The 16,933-nt window shown below is 40.9% G+C and overlaps 1 protein-coding gene across 2 annotated transcripts; it reads left to right on the forward strand.

The window, feature by feature from the left end:
• Positions 1-9,564: 9,564 nt before the first annotated feature.
• On the forward strand, positions 9,565-16,770 carry LOC115119017 (vesicular integral-membrane protein VIP36-like). 2 transcript variants are annotated; one of them, XM_029647749.2, is made up of 8 exons: positions 9,565-9,900; positions 12,903-13,021; positions 13,200-13,317; positions 13,639-13,718; positions 14,479-14,640; positions 14,947-15,061; positions 15,527-15,646; positions 15,831-16,770. In XM_029647749.2, the coding sequence occupies exons 1-8, from the start codon at positions 9,741-9,743 to the stop codon at positions 15,989-15,991; spliced, it is 1,035 nt and encodes a 344-aa protein (XP_029503609.1). In that variant the 5' UTR covers positions 9,565-9,740; the 3' UTR covers positions 15,992-16,770. The 2 variants fall into 2 exon arrangements, with proteins under 2 accessions (XP_029503609.1, XP_029503608.1); XM_029647748.2 differs by lacking the exon at positions 13,639-13,718 and adding an exon at positions 13,505-13,587 and having other exon boundaries at positions 9,571-9,900.
• Positions 16,771-16,933: the final 163 nt, after the last annotated feature.

Here is a 16,933-nt window from a genome sequence, read left to right on the forward strand (position 1 = left end):
CACGCTCCCTCAAAACTTGAGACATCTGTGGCATTGTGTTGTGAGAAATAAGCTTTTTGTGCGTATGGAACATTTCTGGGATCTTTTATTTCAGCTCATGAAATCAAAGCTTTACATGTTGCGTTTGTACTTCAGTGTTCAGTATATGTTACTCCAGAATAATATTTTGTCAATATTAAGAATTATGTTGTTAACATCTTGTTTTAGCAATGCCACGATTTATATTGAAGACTCTGTTTAGCTAACAACTGTCATTAGCTTAGCTAAATAAACACAACATCTCTAATTCCAGGTTGATACCTTGTTTCATTTGCCTATGGAGTCCATGGGAGATCAGAGAGAGAGGAAGGGATCATGTCAAATTTGTCAACTTCAATGATATCTCAGCCTTATCACCACCTTCAATCTTAAAGGTCATGAACAGTCAAAATAATGTTAAATTAAATTAGATGATATTTGGATGAAACCAGATCAAAGTATGATGACCAAAGTATGAATAATGACTGTTGCTTCTACATTGATAAAGTTTGATCATAAAGTTACTGGTTCCATCTAGAGGTCGACCGATTAAATCGGAATGGCCGATTAATTAGGGCCGATTTCAAGTTTTCATAACAATGGCCGATTACATTGCACTCCATGAGGAGACTGCGTGGCAGGCTGACTACCTGTTATGCGAGTGCAGCAAGGAGCCAAGGTAAGGTGCTAGCTAGCATTAAACTTATCTTAACATAATCACTAGTTAACTACACATGGTTGATGATATTACTAGTTTATCTAGCTTGTCCTGCGTTGCATATAATCGATGCGGTGCCTGTTAATTTATCATTGAATCACAGGCTACTTCGCCAAAAGGGTGATTTAACAAGCGCATTCACGAAAAAAAGCACTAACGTTGCACCAATGTGTACCTAACTATAAACATCAATGCCTTTCTTAAAATCAATACACAAGTATGTATTTTTAAACCTGCATATTTAGTTAATATTGCCTGCTAACAAGAATTTAATTTTAACTAGGGAAATTGTGTCACTTCTCTTGCGTTCTTTGCAAGCGGAGTCAGGGTATATGCAGCAGTTGGGGCCGCCTGGCTCGTTGCGGACTGTGTGAAGACCATTTCTTCCTAACAAAGACCATAATTAATTTGCCAGAATTGTACATAATTATGACATAACATTGAAGGTTGGGCAATATTTAGACTTAGGGATGCCATCTGTTAGATAAAATACAGAACGGTTCCGTATTTCACTGAAAGAATAAAGGTTTTGTTTTCAAAATGATTGTTTCCGGATTTGACCATATTATTAATGACCTAAGGCTCGTACTTCTGTGTGTTATTATATTATAATTAAGTGTATGATTTGATAGAGCAGTCTGCCTGAGCGGTGGTAGGCCGCAGCAAGCTCGAAAGCATTCATTCAAACAGCACTTTCCTGCATTTGCCAACAGCTCTTCGCTGTGCTTCAAGCATTGCGCTGTTTATGACTTCAAGCCTATCAACTCCCGAGATTAGGCTGGCAATGACTAAAGTACCTATTAAAACATCCAATAGTCAAAGGTATATGAAATACAAATGGTAGAGAGAGAAATAGTCCTATTATAACTACAACCTAAAACTTCTTAACTGGGAATATTGAAGACTCATGATAAAAGGAACCACCAGCTTTCATATGTTCTGAGCAAGGAATTTAAACATTAGCATTTTTACATGGCACATATTGCACTTTTACTTTCTTCTCCAACACTTTGTTTTTGTATTATTTTAACCAAATTGAGCATGTTTCATTATTTATTTGAGACTAAATTGATTTTATTGATGTATTATATTAAGTTAAAATAAGTGTTAATTCAGTATTGTTGTAATTGTCTTTATTACAATATACATACATACATACAGTGGGGCATAAAAGTATTTAGTCAGCCACCAATTGTGCAGGTTCTCCCACTTAAAAATATGAGAGAGGCCTGTAATTATCATCATAGGTACACTTCAACTATGACAGACAAAATGAGGGGGGGGAAAAATCCAGAAAATCACATTGTAGGATTTTTAATGAATTGATTTGCAAATTATGGTGGAAAATAAGTATTTGGTCACCTACAAACAAGCAAGATTTCTGGCTCTCACAGACCTGTAACTTCTTCTTTAAGAGGCTCCTCTGTCCTCCACTCGTTACCTGTATTAATGGCACCTGTTTGAAATTGTTATCAGTATAAAAGACACCTGTCCACAACCTCAAACAGTCACACTCCAAACTCCACTATGGCCAAGACCAAAGAGCTGTCAAAGGACACCAGAAACAAAATTGTAGACCTGCACCAGGCTGGGAAGACTGAATCTGCAATAGGTAAGCAGCTTGGTTTGAAGAAATCAACTGTGGGAGCAATTATTAGGAAATGGAAGACATACAAGACCACTGATAATCTCCCTCGATCTGGGGCAAGATCTCACCCAGTGGGGTCAAAATGATCACAAGAACGAGGAGCAAAAATCCCAGAACCACACGGGGGGACCTAGTGAATGACCTGCAGAGAGCTGGGACCAAAGTAACAAAGCCTACCATCAGTAACACACTACGCCGCCAGGGATTCAAATCCTGCAGTGCCAGACGTGTCCCCCTGCTTCAAAATCAAATCAAATTTATTTATATAGCCCTTCGTACATCAGCTGATATCTCAAAGTGCTGTACAGAAACCCAGCCTAAAACCCCAAACAGCAAGCAATGCAGGTGTAAAAGCACGGTGGCTAGGAAAAACTCCCTAGAAAGGCCAAAACCTAGGAAGAAACCTAGAGAGGAACCAGGCTATGTGGGGTGGCCAGTCCTCTTCTGGCTGTGCCGGGTAGATATTATAACAGAACATGGCCAAGATGTTCAAATGTTCATAAATGACCAGCATGGTCGAATAATAATAAGGCAGAACAGTTGAAACTGGAGCAGCAGCACAGTCAGGTGGACTAGGGACAGCAAGGAGTCATCATGTCAGGTAGTCCTGGGGCACGGTCCTAGGGCTCAGGTCCTCCGAGAGAGAATTAGAGAGAGCATATGTGGGGTGGCCAGTCCTCTTCTGGCTGTGCCGGGTGGAGATTATAACAGAACGTGGCCAAGATGTTCAAATGTTCATAAATGACCAGCATGGTCGAATAATAGTAAGGCAGAACAGTTGAAACTGGAGCAGCAGCATGGCCAGGTGGACTGGGGACAGCAAGGAGTCATCATGTCAGGTAGTCCTGGGGCATGGTCCTAGGGCTCAGGTCCTCCGAGAGAGAGGCTTAAGCCAATACATGTCCAGGCCCGTCTGAAGTTTGCTAGAGAGCATTTGGATGATCCAGAAGAAGATTGGGAGAATGTCATATGGTCAGATGAAACCAAAATATAACTTTTTGGTAAAAACTCAACACGTCGTGTTTGGAGGACAAAGAATGCTGAGTTGCATCCAAAGAACACCATACCTACTGTGAATCATGGGGGTGGAAACATCATGCTTTGGGGCTGTTTTTCTGCAAAGGGACCAGGACGACTGATCCGTGTAAAGGAAATAATGAATGGGGCCATGTATCGTGAGATTTTGAGTGAAAACCTACTTCCATCAGCAAGGGCATTGAAGATGAAACGTGGCTGGGTCTTTCAGCATGACAATGATCCCAAACACACCGCCCGGGCAACAAAGGAGTGGCTTCGTAAGACGCATTTCAAGGTCCTGGGGTGGCCTAGCCAGTCTCCAGATCTCAACCCCATAGAAAATCTTTGGAGGAAGTTGGAAGTCCGTGTTGCCCAGCAACAGCCCCAAAACATCACTGCTCTAGAGGAGATCTGCATGGAGGAATGGGCAAAAATACCAGCAACAGTGTGTGAAAACCTTGTGAAGACTGTCATTGCCAACAAAGGGTATATAACAAAGTACTGATCCCAGTACTGATAATGAGATAAACTTTTGTTATTGACCAAATACTTATTTTCCACCATAATTTGCAAATAAATAAATTAAAAATCCTACAATGTGATTTTCTGGATTTTTTTTCTTATTTTGTCTGTCATAGTTGAAGTGTACCTCTAAAATTACAGGTCTCTATCATCTTTTTAAGTGGGAGAACTTGCACAATTGGTGGCTGACTAAATACTTTTTTGCCCCACTGTATATATATATTTTTAAATCAGACGATTAAATCGGTAACAGCTTTTTTTGGTCCTCCAAGAATCGGTATTCATCTGTGTCTGGTGTTAGCCAGTTACCGGCTAGTTAGGTCTTCATCTGTGTCTGGAGTTAGCCAGTTACCGGCTAGCTAGGTCTTCATCTGTGTCTGGTGTTAGCCAGTTACCGGCTAGCTTGGTCTTCATCTGTGTCTGCTGTTAGCTAGGTCTTCATCCGTGTCTGGTGTTAGCTAGGTCTTCATCTGTGTCTGGTGTTAGCTAGGTCTTCATCTGTGTCTGGTGTTAGCCAGTTACCGGCTAGCTAGGTCTTCAGCTGTGTCTGGTGTTAGCTATGTCTACATCTGTGTCTGGTGTTAGCTAGGTCTTCATCCGTGTCTGGTGTTAGCCAGTTACCGGCTAGCTAGGTCTTCATCTGTGTCTGATGTTAGCTAGGTCTTCATCCGTGTCTGGTGTTAGCCAGTTACCGGCTAGCTAGGTCTTCATCTGTGTCTTGTGTTAGCTAGGTCTTCATCTGTGTCTGGTGTTAGCTAGGTCTTCATCTGTGTCTGGTGTTAGCCAGTTACCGGCTAGCTAGGTCTTCATCTGTGTCTGGTGTTAGCTAGGTCTTCATCTGTGTCTGGTGTTAGCCAGTTACCGGCTAGCTAGGTCTTCATCTGTGTCTGGTGTTAGCTAGGTCTTCATCTGTGTCTGGTGTTAGCTAGGTCTTCATCTGTGTCTGGTGTTAGTTACTGGCTAGCTAGGTCTTCATCTGGGTCTGGTGTTAGTTACTGGCTAGCTAGGTCTTCATCTGTGTCTGGTGTTAGCCAGTTACCGGCTAGCTAGGTCTTCATCTGTGTTTTGTGTTAGCTAGGTCTTCATCCGTGTCTGGTGTTAGCTAGGTCTTCATCCATGTCTGGCGTTAGCTAGGTCTTCATCTGTGTCTGGTGTTAGCTAGGTCTTCATCTGTGTCTGGTGTTAGCTAGGTCTTCATCTGTGTCTGGTGTTAGCTAGGTCTTCATCTGTGTCTGGTGTTAGCTAGGTCTTCATCTGGTGTTAGTTAGTTTACTGGCTAGCTAGGTCTTCATCCAGCATGGAACAAAATGGTGTGGGGTTCGTTCAAAACTCTGACCCAGTTGTCATGCCAACACATCAGTCAGTGCTGCTGTGAACCGCATCACAAGAGACATACCAAACGGGAGATGTGTGTATATATATATATATAAAAAAAATAAAGAGCCTGCCTTTTCAAACTTCCTAGTAGTTAGTCGTGAGATAAAAAGTACTTAGTCAAATGTACCATTTCTATCCCCCCAAAAAATATTATGGGTGATATTGGAGTCAATCAAAAGGCTATTTTACATGGGAATTAGAATGACTGTCCAGGACCTTTAACTTCATGCCTCAAGACATCAAGTTTATCTACTCTTGCTTAACAGTTGAGACTGCAATTCTGGGCTATTTTGTTCCATTATTTTAAAATAGAGAATACATCTACATGTTATGTCAAATAAATCGCTGACAAATGATTGTCTGGTGCAAATGTCTGGTGCATTTATGGATGACTTATTGATCAGGAATCAACCAACCCTAGATAATGCAGAGTAGATGGGATTGATTTAGATTCATTGATTTACATTTTTACATGTGGTTTGATAGTTATTGTGTAATGAACGCGGCCTGTTTCTCTTTAGTCAGGATACGAGGATGGAAGACATCAGCAACTCAAGGTAAGCTGTCAACTAGCAAATAAATCAAATGATATTTGTCACATGTGCCGAAAACAACAGGTGTAGATCTCATCGTGAAAATGTTTACTTACAAGCCCTTAACAAACAATGTAGTCTAAAAAATAAATAAAAATAGAGTTAAGAAAAAAAAAATCGCAATAAAATATGCTATATACAGGGGGTGCCGGTGTTGAGTCAATGTGCGGGGAGGGGGGGGGGGTAATATGTAAAGTAGGTAGGGGTAAAGTAACTATGCATAGATAATAAACAGCGAGAAGCAGATCACTGCGTTGCAAAAAATAATGTAACACATGCAATGTTTGTTTCTTCCCATAAGAACAGACCGAGTGCTTAACTGATTAATTCTATTTTCAGACTGGACATAAGATAAAGCTGGAGTCCTATCTGATGTCAAACGTTATTACGCCCTCATGGACGGTAGGCCTTTATAATCGAAGTTTTAAAAAACATAACAGGATAGTTATGGTTTTGTTATTGATGTTGCTGAATGATATGATCACTACGCTGAACAAAAATAGAAAATATATTTACTGAGGTACAGCTCATATAAGGAAATCAGTCAATTTAAATAGATTAATTAGGCCCTAATTTACAGATTTCAAGTCACTGGGAATAAAAAATTAATTGAAATTTAAAAAAAATTAAAAGTAGGGGCGTGCATCAGAAAACCAGTCAGTACCTGGTGACCTCCATTTGCCTCATGCAGCTCGACACATCTCCTTCACATAGAGTTGATCAGGCTGTTGATTTTGGACTGTGGAATGTTGTCCCACTCCTCGTCAATGGCTGTGCGAAGTTGCTGGATATTGGCTGGAACTGGAACACGCAGACGTACGCGTTGATCCAGAGCATCCCGAACATGCTCAATGGGTGACATGTCTGGTGAGTATGCAGGCCAAGGAAGAACCCGGATGTTTTCAGCTTCCAGGTATTGTGTACAGATCCTTGCGACATGGGGCTGTGCATTCATGCTGAAATATGAGGTGATGCTGGCAGATAAAGGGCACGATATCTCTGTTTATTCAAATTGACAAAAATGAAATTGTGTACATTGTCCGTAGCTTATGCATGCCCATACCACAACCCCACCTTTACCATGGGGAACGCTTTTCACAACGTTGACATCAGAAAACCACTCGCCCACACGATGCCATATACGCTCACTATCTGCCAGGAACAGTTGAAACCTCGATTAATCCGTGAAGAGCACACTTCTCCAGCATGCTAGTGGCCATCGAAGGGGAGCATTTGCCCACCGAGGTCGGTTACGACTCCGAACTGCAGTCAGGTCAAGACCCTGGTGAGGATGAAGAGTACACAGATTAGTCTTCCTGAGATGTTTCCCGACAGTTTGTGCAGAAATTCTTCGGTTATGAAAACCCACAGTTTCATCAGCCCTCCGAGTGGCTGGTCTCAGATGATCCCGCAGGGGAAGAAGCTGGATGTGGAGGTCCTGGGCTGGTGTGGTTACAGGTGGTCTGTGGATGTGGAGGTCCTGGGCTGGTGTGGTTACATGTGGTCTGTGGATGTGGAGGTCCTGGGCTGGCGTGGTTACAGGTGGTCTGTGGATGTGGAGGTCCTGGGCTGGCGTGGTTACATGTGGTCTGTGGATGTGGAGGTCCTGGGCTGGCTTGGTTACATGTGGTCTGTGGATGTGGAGGTCCTGGGCTGGCTTGGTTACATGTGGTCTGTGGATGTGGAGGTCCTGGGCTGGCTTGGTTACATGTGGTCTGTGGATGTGGAGGTCCTGGGCTGGCGTGGTTACAGGTGGTCTGTGGATGTGGAGGTCCTGGGCTGGCGTGGTTACAGGTGGTCTGTGGATGTGGAGGTCCTGGGCTGGCGTGGTTACAGGTGGTGTGCGGTAGTGAGGCCGGTTGGATGTACTCCCAAATTCTATTTTAAAAAAACATGAAGAGTAGCTGCTGCCTTGGCAGGAACATCTGGGGATCCTTGATAAATGTTGTCGGTCCTGGGGGCCCCCCCGGGTACAGTGGTAGGACCCCTTCTTTATTGTTTTGATGTTAAATCTGAAGACAAAGTAGAAAAGTAAGTCACTGTGTCTAGAGAGCAAACATACAAAGCTTCATTATAACAGGAATTATACTGAACAAAAATATAAACAAAACATGTAAAATGTTGGTCCCATGTTTCATGAGCTGAAACAAAAGATCCTAGATATGTTCCATACGCACAAAAAGCTTATACCTCTCAAATGTTGTGCACAAATTTGTTTACATCCCTGTTAGTGAGCATTTCTCCTTTGCCAAGATAATCCATCTACCTGACAGGTGTGGCATATCAAGAAGCTGATTAAAACAGCATGATCATTATATAGGTGAACCTTGTGCTGGGGGACAATAAAAGGACACTAAAATGTGCAATTGGGATGCTGCAATTGGGATGCTGACTGCAGGAACGGCTGGGCCTGGCTCCTCCGTGACTGGGCCTATGCCCTCTCAGGCCCACCCATGGCTGTGCACCTGCCGTCATGTGAAATCCATAGATTAGAGCCTCAAGAATTTATTTTCAATTGACTGATGTCCTTTTACGAACTGTAAAATTGTTACATGCTGTAACACTAGGTGTTATTTTAGATTTTGAACAAAATTTCAAATCACACATTAGGAATGTGACCAAAATGGCTTTTTACCACCTGAGTAATTTCGTCAAGGTGCGACCTTTTCTCTCCTATGCATGGATGAGTCTCTCTGTATCAGCCTAATGGTTAGAGCGTTGGGCCGTCATTGAAAATAAGAATTTGTTCTTAACTGACTTGCCTAGTTAAATATATGTTAAATCATAAAAAAATACAAGCAGGCTTGACTACTGTAATGCTCTGTCTGGTCTACCCAAGAAAGCCATTGGTCAACTTCAAACCCTACAGAATGCTGCAGCACGGGTACTGTCCAAGACCAGATGGAGAGGACACATTACATCGGTTTTGAGGTCTCTGCACTGGGTGCCTGTGAGTTTTAGAATTCATTAAGATTATTCTATTGGTTTTTAAATCAATCCACAAATATGCATCCCAATACATGCCAGACATGCTTTTAAGTTATGTACACACTAGGCCCCTCAGGTCCTCTGGCCTTAAGTATCCCAAAGCCTAGAACCAAGAGGCATGGAGGCAGCCTTTAGTTATTACACCCCCAGCCTCTGGAAGAGCAGCACTGCTGCTGCTTGTAAGTAAGTATTTCACGGTAAGGTCTACACTTGTTGTATTCTGCGAATGTGACAATTAAAGTTTGATTTGATCTGTGGACAAATTGAAAAGAGAGCTTAAAACATATTTTTAGCTTTGCTTTTCCTTAGGGTGCTTTTTAATTGTTCCGTTTTTGTAATTTCTTTTTTTTATACTTATTTTTGTTGTGAAGTCAATATTTCAGCTTTATTTTCATAGTTTTTATTTGCGACCTTGTGGGCCGACACAGTAGGAAGTTACGAACTCTTCAAATTAACAAACTGATGTAGTGGCACCATCTAGTGGAGAAAAAGACACGTCAGTCGTGCTATTTGCAAAGTTGTGAACATTTGCATACTTCGAACGTTCCAACTACAACCAAGCCCCTGATTGGTCGTTTTTGTTGTCTTTAACTATGTGGTCGTCCATGATTGGCTATAGTAATTTTTACCAACTATGAAAACATTATTTACAACTACAAGTTCAAAGCGATAATTTAAAAAAACGCTGTTTGAACTTTGAAAGGTAACAATGAAAATATTACTTTCATATAGACGGTTATTTCAACAACAACAAAAATAGGACACGGTTAAAGTTCCTGAACTGAAAAGTAACATAGGAACTATTTTAGTGGGAGTTGCTGTGTCCTACCCGGATCAGGAAGATGGTTATCCAGGATCCATGGTGTCTTTCCCAGGCAGCAAAATGAGAGGTGTTGGTACATTTATCAGCAGACCACTGCCTTTCCTATTACTTCACTTTACTCTATTGAAATGCGATATAACAGACGGCAATGTAGAGCACTTAAAGCGGGAGCATTCGCTCATGAAACCGTACCAGGGTAAGTACGCTAACGGCATGTGATAATGATAGCTAACTTTTATATTTTCAATAACTTTAGCTGCAAGGAGCCAGTTAAACTAATTAACTAGATAGTTCGCTAACTAGCCAAATAGTGTGTAACTGCAGCCCGCAATTCGGGGCGTTCCTGCATCCCATTGGTTCCGTCATAACATGCTGACCAGACCGCTCGCGCAAGTTGATTTTGACGCGATCAGGACACACAGGTTGAAATATCAAAACGAACTTTGAACCAAACTAAATTAATTTAGGGACAGGTCGAAAAGCATTAAACATATGTCAATTTAGCTAACTAGCTTGCTGTAGCTAACTAGTTTTCACCACCCTAAACCCACTCTATACAGGGGAAACTTACCACTCTATACCGGGGAAACTCACCTCCCTAACCCCACTCTATACAGAGGAAACTCACCACCCTAACACCACTCTATACAGGGGAAACTCACCACTCTATGCAGGGGAAACTCACCACCCTAACACCACTCTATTCAGGGGAAACTCACCACTCTATACCCGGGGAAACTCACCACCCTAACCCCACTCTATACAGAGGAAACTCACCACCCTAACACCACTCTATGCAGGGGAAACTCACCAACCTAACACCACTCTATTCAGGGGAAACTCACCACTCTATGCAGGGGAAACTCACCACTCTATGCAGGGGAAACTCACCACCCTATACAGGGGAAACTCACCAACCTAACACCACTCTATGCAGGGGAAACTCACCACTCTATACAGGGGAAACTCACCACCCTAACACCACTCTATACAGTAGAAACTCACCACTCTATACAGGGGAAACTCACCACTCTATACAGGGGAGACTCACCACTCTATACAGGGGAAACTCACGACCCTAACACCACTCTATACAGGGGTATCTCACCACCCTGACACCACTCTATACAGGGGAAACCCACCAACCTGACTCCACTTAAATACTCTTTATTTGTATGTATTTTATTGGCCCATACACCCCTCTATTTGGAGGACAAAAATACTTTTGTTTTACATTTTTGTTTTTACAGATATTTTGTTACATATAGATTATTTCCTAATGGGATCTTTACTGACCAAAGAGTTGGAACACCCGTTTTAAAGTCCCACTTTCAATTTGATTGATAAACATTCCATTGTTAATTAGTACTTCAACATTATTCAAATTAAATGAATGTTATAAAAGTGTATAGTATAAATGACATTGATTTGTCTTTGAACTGCCTTCTTCTTATCCCTTTCAGCAGCATATTTGTCTTTGGCTTTGTTTGTCTGTGCCCTGGTGGCATTCATACAACGTTGTGTCCACGTCTTGAAACGGTTACTCTCACTACTGAGTTGTTTCCCCCCCTGCCAAAGCCTTTGCATCTATTGCAGGTCAAAAATATCATATTTTACTATTAGGATGGGATAGCATATATTACCTTTAGGATGGGATAGAATATATTACATTTAGGATGGGATAGAATATATTACCTTTAGGATGGGATAGAATATATTACCTTTAGGATGGGATAGAATATATTACCTTTAGGATGGGATAGAATATATTACCTTTAGGATGGGATAGAATATATTACCTTTAGGATGGGATAGAATATATTACATTTAGGATGGGATAGAATATATTACATTTAGGATGGGATAGAATATATTACCTTTAGGATGGGATAGAATATATTACCTTTAGGATGGGATAGAATATATTACCTTTAGGATGGGATAGAATATATTACCTTTAGGATGTCATTATTACTATTAGGATGAGATCATATATTACTATTAGGATATTATATATTACTATTAGGATATTATATATTACTATTAGGATGAGATCATATATTACTATTAGGATATTATATATTACTATTAGGATGAGATATTGTATATATTACTATTAGGATATTATATATTACTATTAGGATGAGATTATATATTACTATTAGGATATTACGATTAGGATGAGATCATATATTACGATTAGGATGAGATCATATATTACTATTAGGATATTATATATTACTATTAGGATGAGATCATATATTACTATTAGGATATTATATATTACTATTAGGATGAGATTATATATTACTATTAGGATATCATATATTACTATTGGGATATCATATATTACTATTGGGATATCATATATTACTATTAGGATATCATATATTACTATTAGGATATTATATATTACTATTAGGATATTATATATTGCTATTAGGATGTCTTATGGGGCGGCAGGGTAGCCTAGTGGTTCGAGCGTTGGTCTAGTAACCGGAAGGTTGCAAGATGGAATCCCCGAGCTGACGAGGTACAAATCTGTTGTTCTGCCCCTGAACGGGCAGTTAACCCACCGTTCCTAGTCCGTCATTGAAAATAAGAATTTGTTCTTAACTGACTTGCCTAGTTAAATAAAGGTAAAATAAATGATAAGGTCCTTGGACCTTGAGGAGTAACGGTAGGCTCCTCCTTAACAGTACATCTTGGGCCAGGCTTGGGGTAGCCAACTCCACTCAACTCTGTTTAGTCTGCTTGGCTAATTCATAACTCTTAATTACATTGAGCCATTGACCATTACATTGAGCCATTGACCATTACATTGAGCCAAATGACCATTCCACTTGTGAGGGGAATGGTCTTTTGCTAAACTGCGCACAGTAATTTTGTATTTGAAAGATTTTTTCTTGTTTATATGAAAGTTAAGTTTCAAAGGTTTCCAAAACTATATTACTAGTGAGGATTAATAATGTTTCTAAATGTTAAAACAGAGCGTCGGGGTTGTAGTTCACATGGAGCCAGCTGTCCTCCATACCATCAACTGAGAACCCAAGAATGGGACCGGCTGTGGGCCCCCTTGGGTTCTTAAGAGCTGGGCAAGGGGTGGCAATGAGTAATTGATGAACAACGGAATTCTTCACATTCTTCTCCCATGTGTCCCTAAAATCCTGCTTGATTCTTCACCAAAATGTTGTACAGGTGTTGGAAGCAGCCCATCCAGTCAGTGGGACTTCTGGGGGAGCACGCTAGTCACCAGCTCGTATGTGCGCCTGACACCTGATGAGAGAAGTAAACAGGGATCCATATGGAACACAGTGGTGAGTAAGGAACTAACTTCTATGAAATGTATTCTGTTAGGCATTACACACCGAAAATACAGTCCACTCTCAAATCCATTATAGCTTGATTGGAGAATATCTACATTTTAAACTAAATAGATGGGTCCAATTCATGGTTGAATTGATGATCCAATGTCATTGTGTTTTCTCTGTGCAGCCTGTTCATCTGAAAGACTGGGAGATGCACGTGCAGTACAAGATCCACGGGTCGGGGAAGAAAAATCTCCATGGAGACGGCATTGCCATCTGGTACACGAAGGAGAGACTTCATCCAGGTAATACATCATCTTGCCAAAATAGAATCTTTGTCATCAATCACTTCCTCATTCCAGTACAAAGCTTTGGCAATCAAATCGGTAGACTAGTCTATGTGATGTGGTAGCACTGGGTTGCATTTGCCGTAATCACTTTAAATCTCAGTCATGTGCTCATCATATCTCGAACTCTTTGCCTTCCATTCAGGCCCAGTCTTTGGAAACCAAGATCATTTTGTTGGCCTGGCTTTATTTGTGGATACCTTCCGCAATGATCTTCATGGGATGGATGTAAGTGCAGCGATCTGGCTGGTTGACTTGACGTGATTCTTCCCTTTGCAGGGTCTGTGTTTGGCAGCAATGCTAAGTTCCACGGCCTCGCCCTTTTTATAGACACGTACCATAACGATGAGGCGGCTGACGTGAGTTGACGCAGCTACATTTATCATTATTCTCTTGCGTTTCATGTCAATGTGATGGAAGGATTTTAATGTGATGTATTTTCTTTTGAGTTTCTTTGTTATTTTTTTCATATGAAGCTTTTTAGTTTCTTTCCGAGAAGGACCTTTTTGTAGCATCATCATCATCTCCTTTAATATGCTGCATTCGGCTTATTAAACATTTTGAAATACATGTACAAATAATTTTGCGTCCGGCCGCGACCGGGAGGTCCGTGGGGCGACGCACAATTGGCCTAGCGTCGTCCGGGTTAGGGAGGGCTTGGTCGGTAGGGATGTCCGTGTCTCATCACGCACCAGCGACTCCTGTGGCGGGCCGGGCGCAGTGCGCGCTAACCAAGGTTGCCAGGTGCACAGTGTTTCCTCCGACACATTGGTGCGGCTGGCTTCCGGGTTGGATGCGCGCTGTGTTAAGAAGCAGTGCGGCTTGCTTGGGTTGTGTATCGGAGGACGCATGACTTTCAACCTTCGTCTCTCCCGAGCCCGTACGGGAGTTGAAGCGATGAGACAAGATAGTAGCTACTAAAAACAATTGGATACCATGAAATTGGAGAGAAAAAGGGGTCAAATTTAAAATATATATTTTTTTTTTGCATCACAGTGTAAGATGGATTGATTGGTAACTGAGTCAGCACTAGGATCAAATATTTGATTCACAATGTCTTATCTTTATTGAATATTTTTTGTTGTTGTTTTCTGTGACATCCCTTGTGCTTTACACTAGCGTTCCTTTCCCTACATCTCTGCCATGGTGAATAATGGTTCTCTGCCCTATGACCATGGGAATGATGGACGTACCTCTGAACTGGGAGGCTGCTCTTCTGAGATCAGGAACAAAGACCATGACACCTACCTCGCCATTCGCTACTCCAAGGGCAGACTCACGGTAGGAATCCCTTTTTAAGTGATATAAATTACTATAGTCTAGACATCTTGGACTGGTATCCTAAACACAGATGAGGCTTAACCTAGTCCTGTATTAAACGGCATGCATAATAGAGATGCTTCTTGGAGCATGCTTTTTGGTCCAGGACTACGCTTCATCTTTGTCTGGGAACCTGGCCTCTTGTGTTATATAAATTTCATTTTTTCTTCTTCTTTTATGTTATAGAGTATAAGTTATGTAATTGACATGATACATTTTTATTCAAATAATGTCAATTGCTGAATTGTGCCATTCTGATCTCTACAGGTGATGATTGACATTGATGATAAGAATGAATGGAAAGAGTGCATTGACATCGGGGGTGTCCGCCTCCCCACGGGGTACTACTTTGGGGCTTCTGCTGCTACAGGAGATCTCTCTGGTAGGTTGGGTCAGGTTGTGGAGACTGATTATTGCTACAGTGGATCTCTGGTAGGTTTGATCAGGTTGTGGAGACTGATTATTGCTACAGTGGATCTCTGGTAGGTTGGGTCAGGTTGTGGAGACTGATTATTGCTACAGTGGATCTCTGGTAGGTTGGATCAGGTTGTGGAGACTGATTATTGCTACAGTGGATCTCTGGTAGGTTGGGTCAGGGTGGATTAAATAGAGACTGATTCTTTCAAGATGTAGATCACATTTCTTTTTAGGTCTCGAACACAAATTTAAAAACTGCACGCTGAGAAAGATAATGCCTGACCTTGATTAAATTCTTATAAAAAAAAAAACCTTGCTGTGCAGAAGAGTACACACAGATTGAACCAATTATTTGTTTGTCATTTCACAGTCTGGCGTTGTACATTTGAAGTCTATGGTGATTCATGCTAACACAACTCTCATGTTGCAGATAACCATGACATCATCTCTATGAAGATGTATCAACTGATGGTGGAACACGCACCTGATGAGGACAGTCTGGACTGGACCAAGATTGAGCCAAGCGTCAGCCTGCTGAAGTCCCCCAAAGGTAGGTAGATTTTATTCGATAAAGAAAACCCATTTCTGTTCTAACCAAATAGACAAAGATGGTATTCCATTTGACCACCGTTAAGTATTTGTCATCTTACTATAAATCATCTACGGTAGGTGAGTAGACTTGTTAGATTAAGAGTTAACCATGATCATTCTTCTTTAAATTTTCTCTTTCAAAGACAACATTGATGATCCTACTGGTAACTTCCGAAGCACACCTCTTACTGGCTGGAAGGTCTTCCTGCTTCTGCTATGTGCTCTACTGGGAATTGTAGTTTGTGGTGTTGTAGGGGCTGTAGTCTTTCAGAAGCGCCAGGAACGAAACAGGAGGTTTTATTGAGAGGAAAAACATATTTCTGTATGTGAGAGGTATTTTGAAAATGAACTGTTGTGAAAAATACAGATTCATTAACACATCCAAAGTGAATTTTCTAAAGATTGTACAAATGTTTATATCTGCTGAAGCACCGCGATGATTAGTCACTTATGGTATCGTCCAATGTTTGTGAAATAACCATGACTACCACGTATATGAGTGACCTTTTGATGGAGGCAGTTTGTTTTTGTTTTTATTCACACCCTTTCCCCTGTTATTTTTGTTTTCACAGTACAGGGGATACTTGTGAATTTGGATCAACCTGTAAAAACACTGATTTGTTAAATAACTTTCAAATGAGATTTACTTTCACAACATTTTCTGTATAAGTTGATTTATTTTCACCTCATCTTTTTATACCATTGGATTCTGAGTGATTGGACTGATTTTAAATATGTTTAGGATTTCATTTAGTTTTTTACATTGATCTCTAACTGCTTTTGACTTTGAATTCAATATGGGTGTTGGTAAGGATTTTGGGCACATTTACATTCGGTAAGGCCTACCTTGGGGGCTTTACAAATCTCTCATGTGAGATTGCATCACATTTGACATTAGATCCATGGGAATTGTGTTTTTAACAATTCTGCATAAAGTGTTTCTTTCCTTTTGAGGTGGCTGCTTAAACATGGATTATTTGAGTAGAAATGTCCCTTTACCGTGATTGAATGATTCAAACTGAACAAGGCCGTGTTGCGTTATCCTGTAAGACTCAATAAAACTGGTCTCCCCAAATGATTAAACTCAGTGTCTTCTAATGTGTAGTCCTAAAGCTTTCATATCATTTTGTGTGACAGACAGTACCCGTTAGCCCTGCACTTTTTCTAGTGAAGCTCTACTACTGATTAAACTAAATGATGTCTAAATTGAAGACCATAGTCAGTCAATTATTTTCATTCGCATTGT

This window comes from Oncorhynchus nerka, linkage group LG6 (genome assembly GCF_034236695.1).
Source record: "Oncorhynchus nerka isolate Pitt River linkage group LG6, Oner_Uvic_2.0, whole genome shotgun sequence".
Taxonomy (NCBI): domain Eukaryota; kingdom Metazoa; phylum Chordata; class Actinopteri; order Salmoniformes; family Salmonidae; genus Oncorhynchus; species Oncorhynchus nerka.

What these genes read in the sequence shown, in the direction of transcription:
- LOC115119017 (XM_029647748.2), top strand. Translation starts at nt 9,741, where the DNA reads ATGGTGTCTTTCCCAGGCAGCAAAATGAGAGGTGTTGGTACATTTATC. An exon ending in TGCTACAGGAGATCTCTCTG is followed by an intron (nt 15,062 to 15,526) that starts GTAGGTTGGGTC and finishes CTCATGTTGCAG; the next exon opens with ATAACCATGACATCATCTCT. An exon ending in CCTGCTGAAGTCCCCCAAAG is followed by an intron (nt 15,647 to 15,830) that starts GTAGGTAGATTT and finishes TCTCTTTCAAAG; the next exon opens with ACAACATTGATGATCCTACT.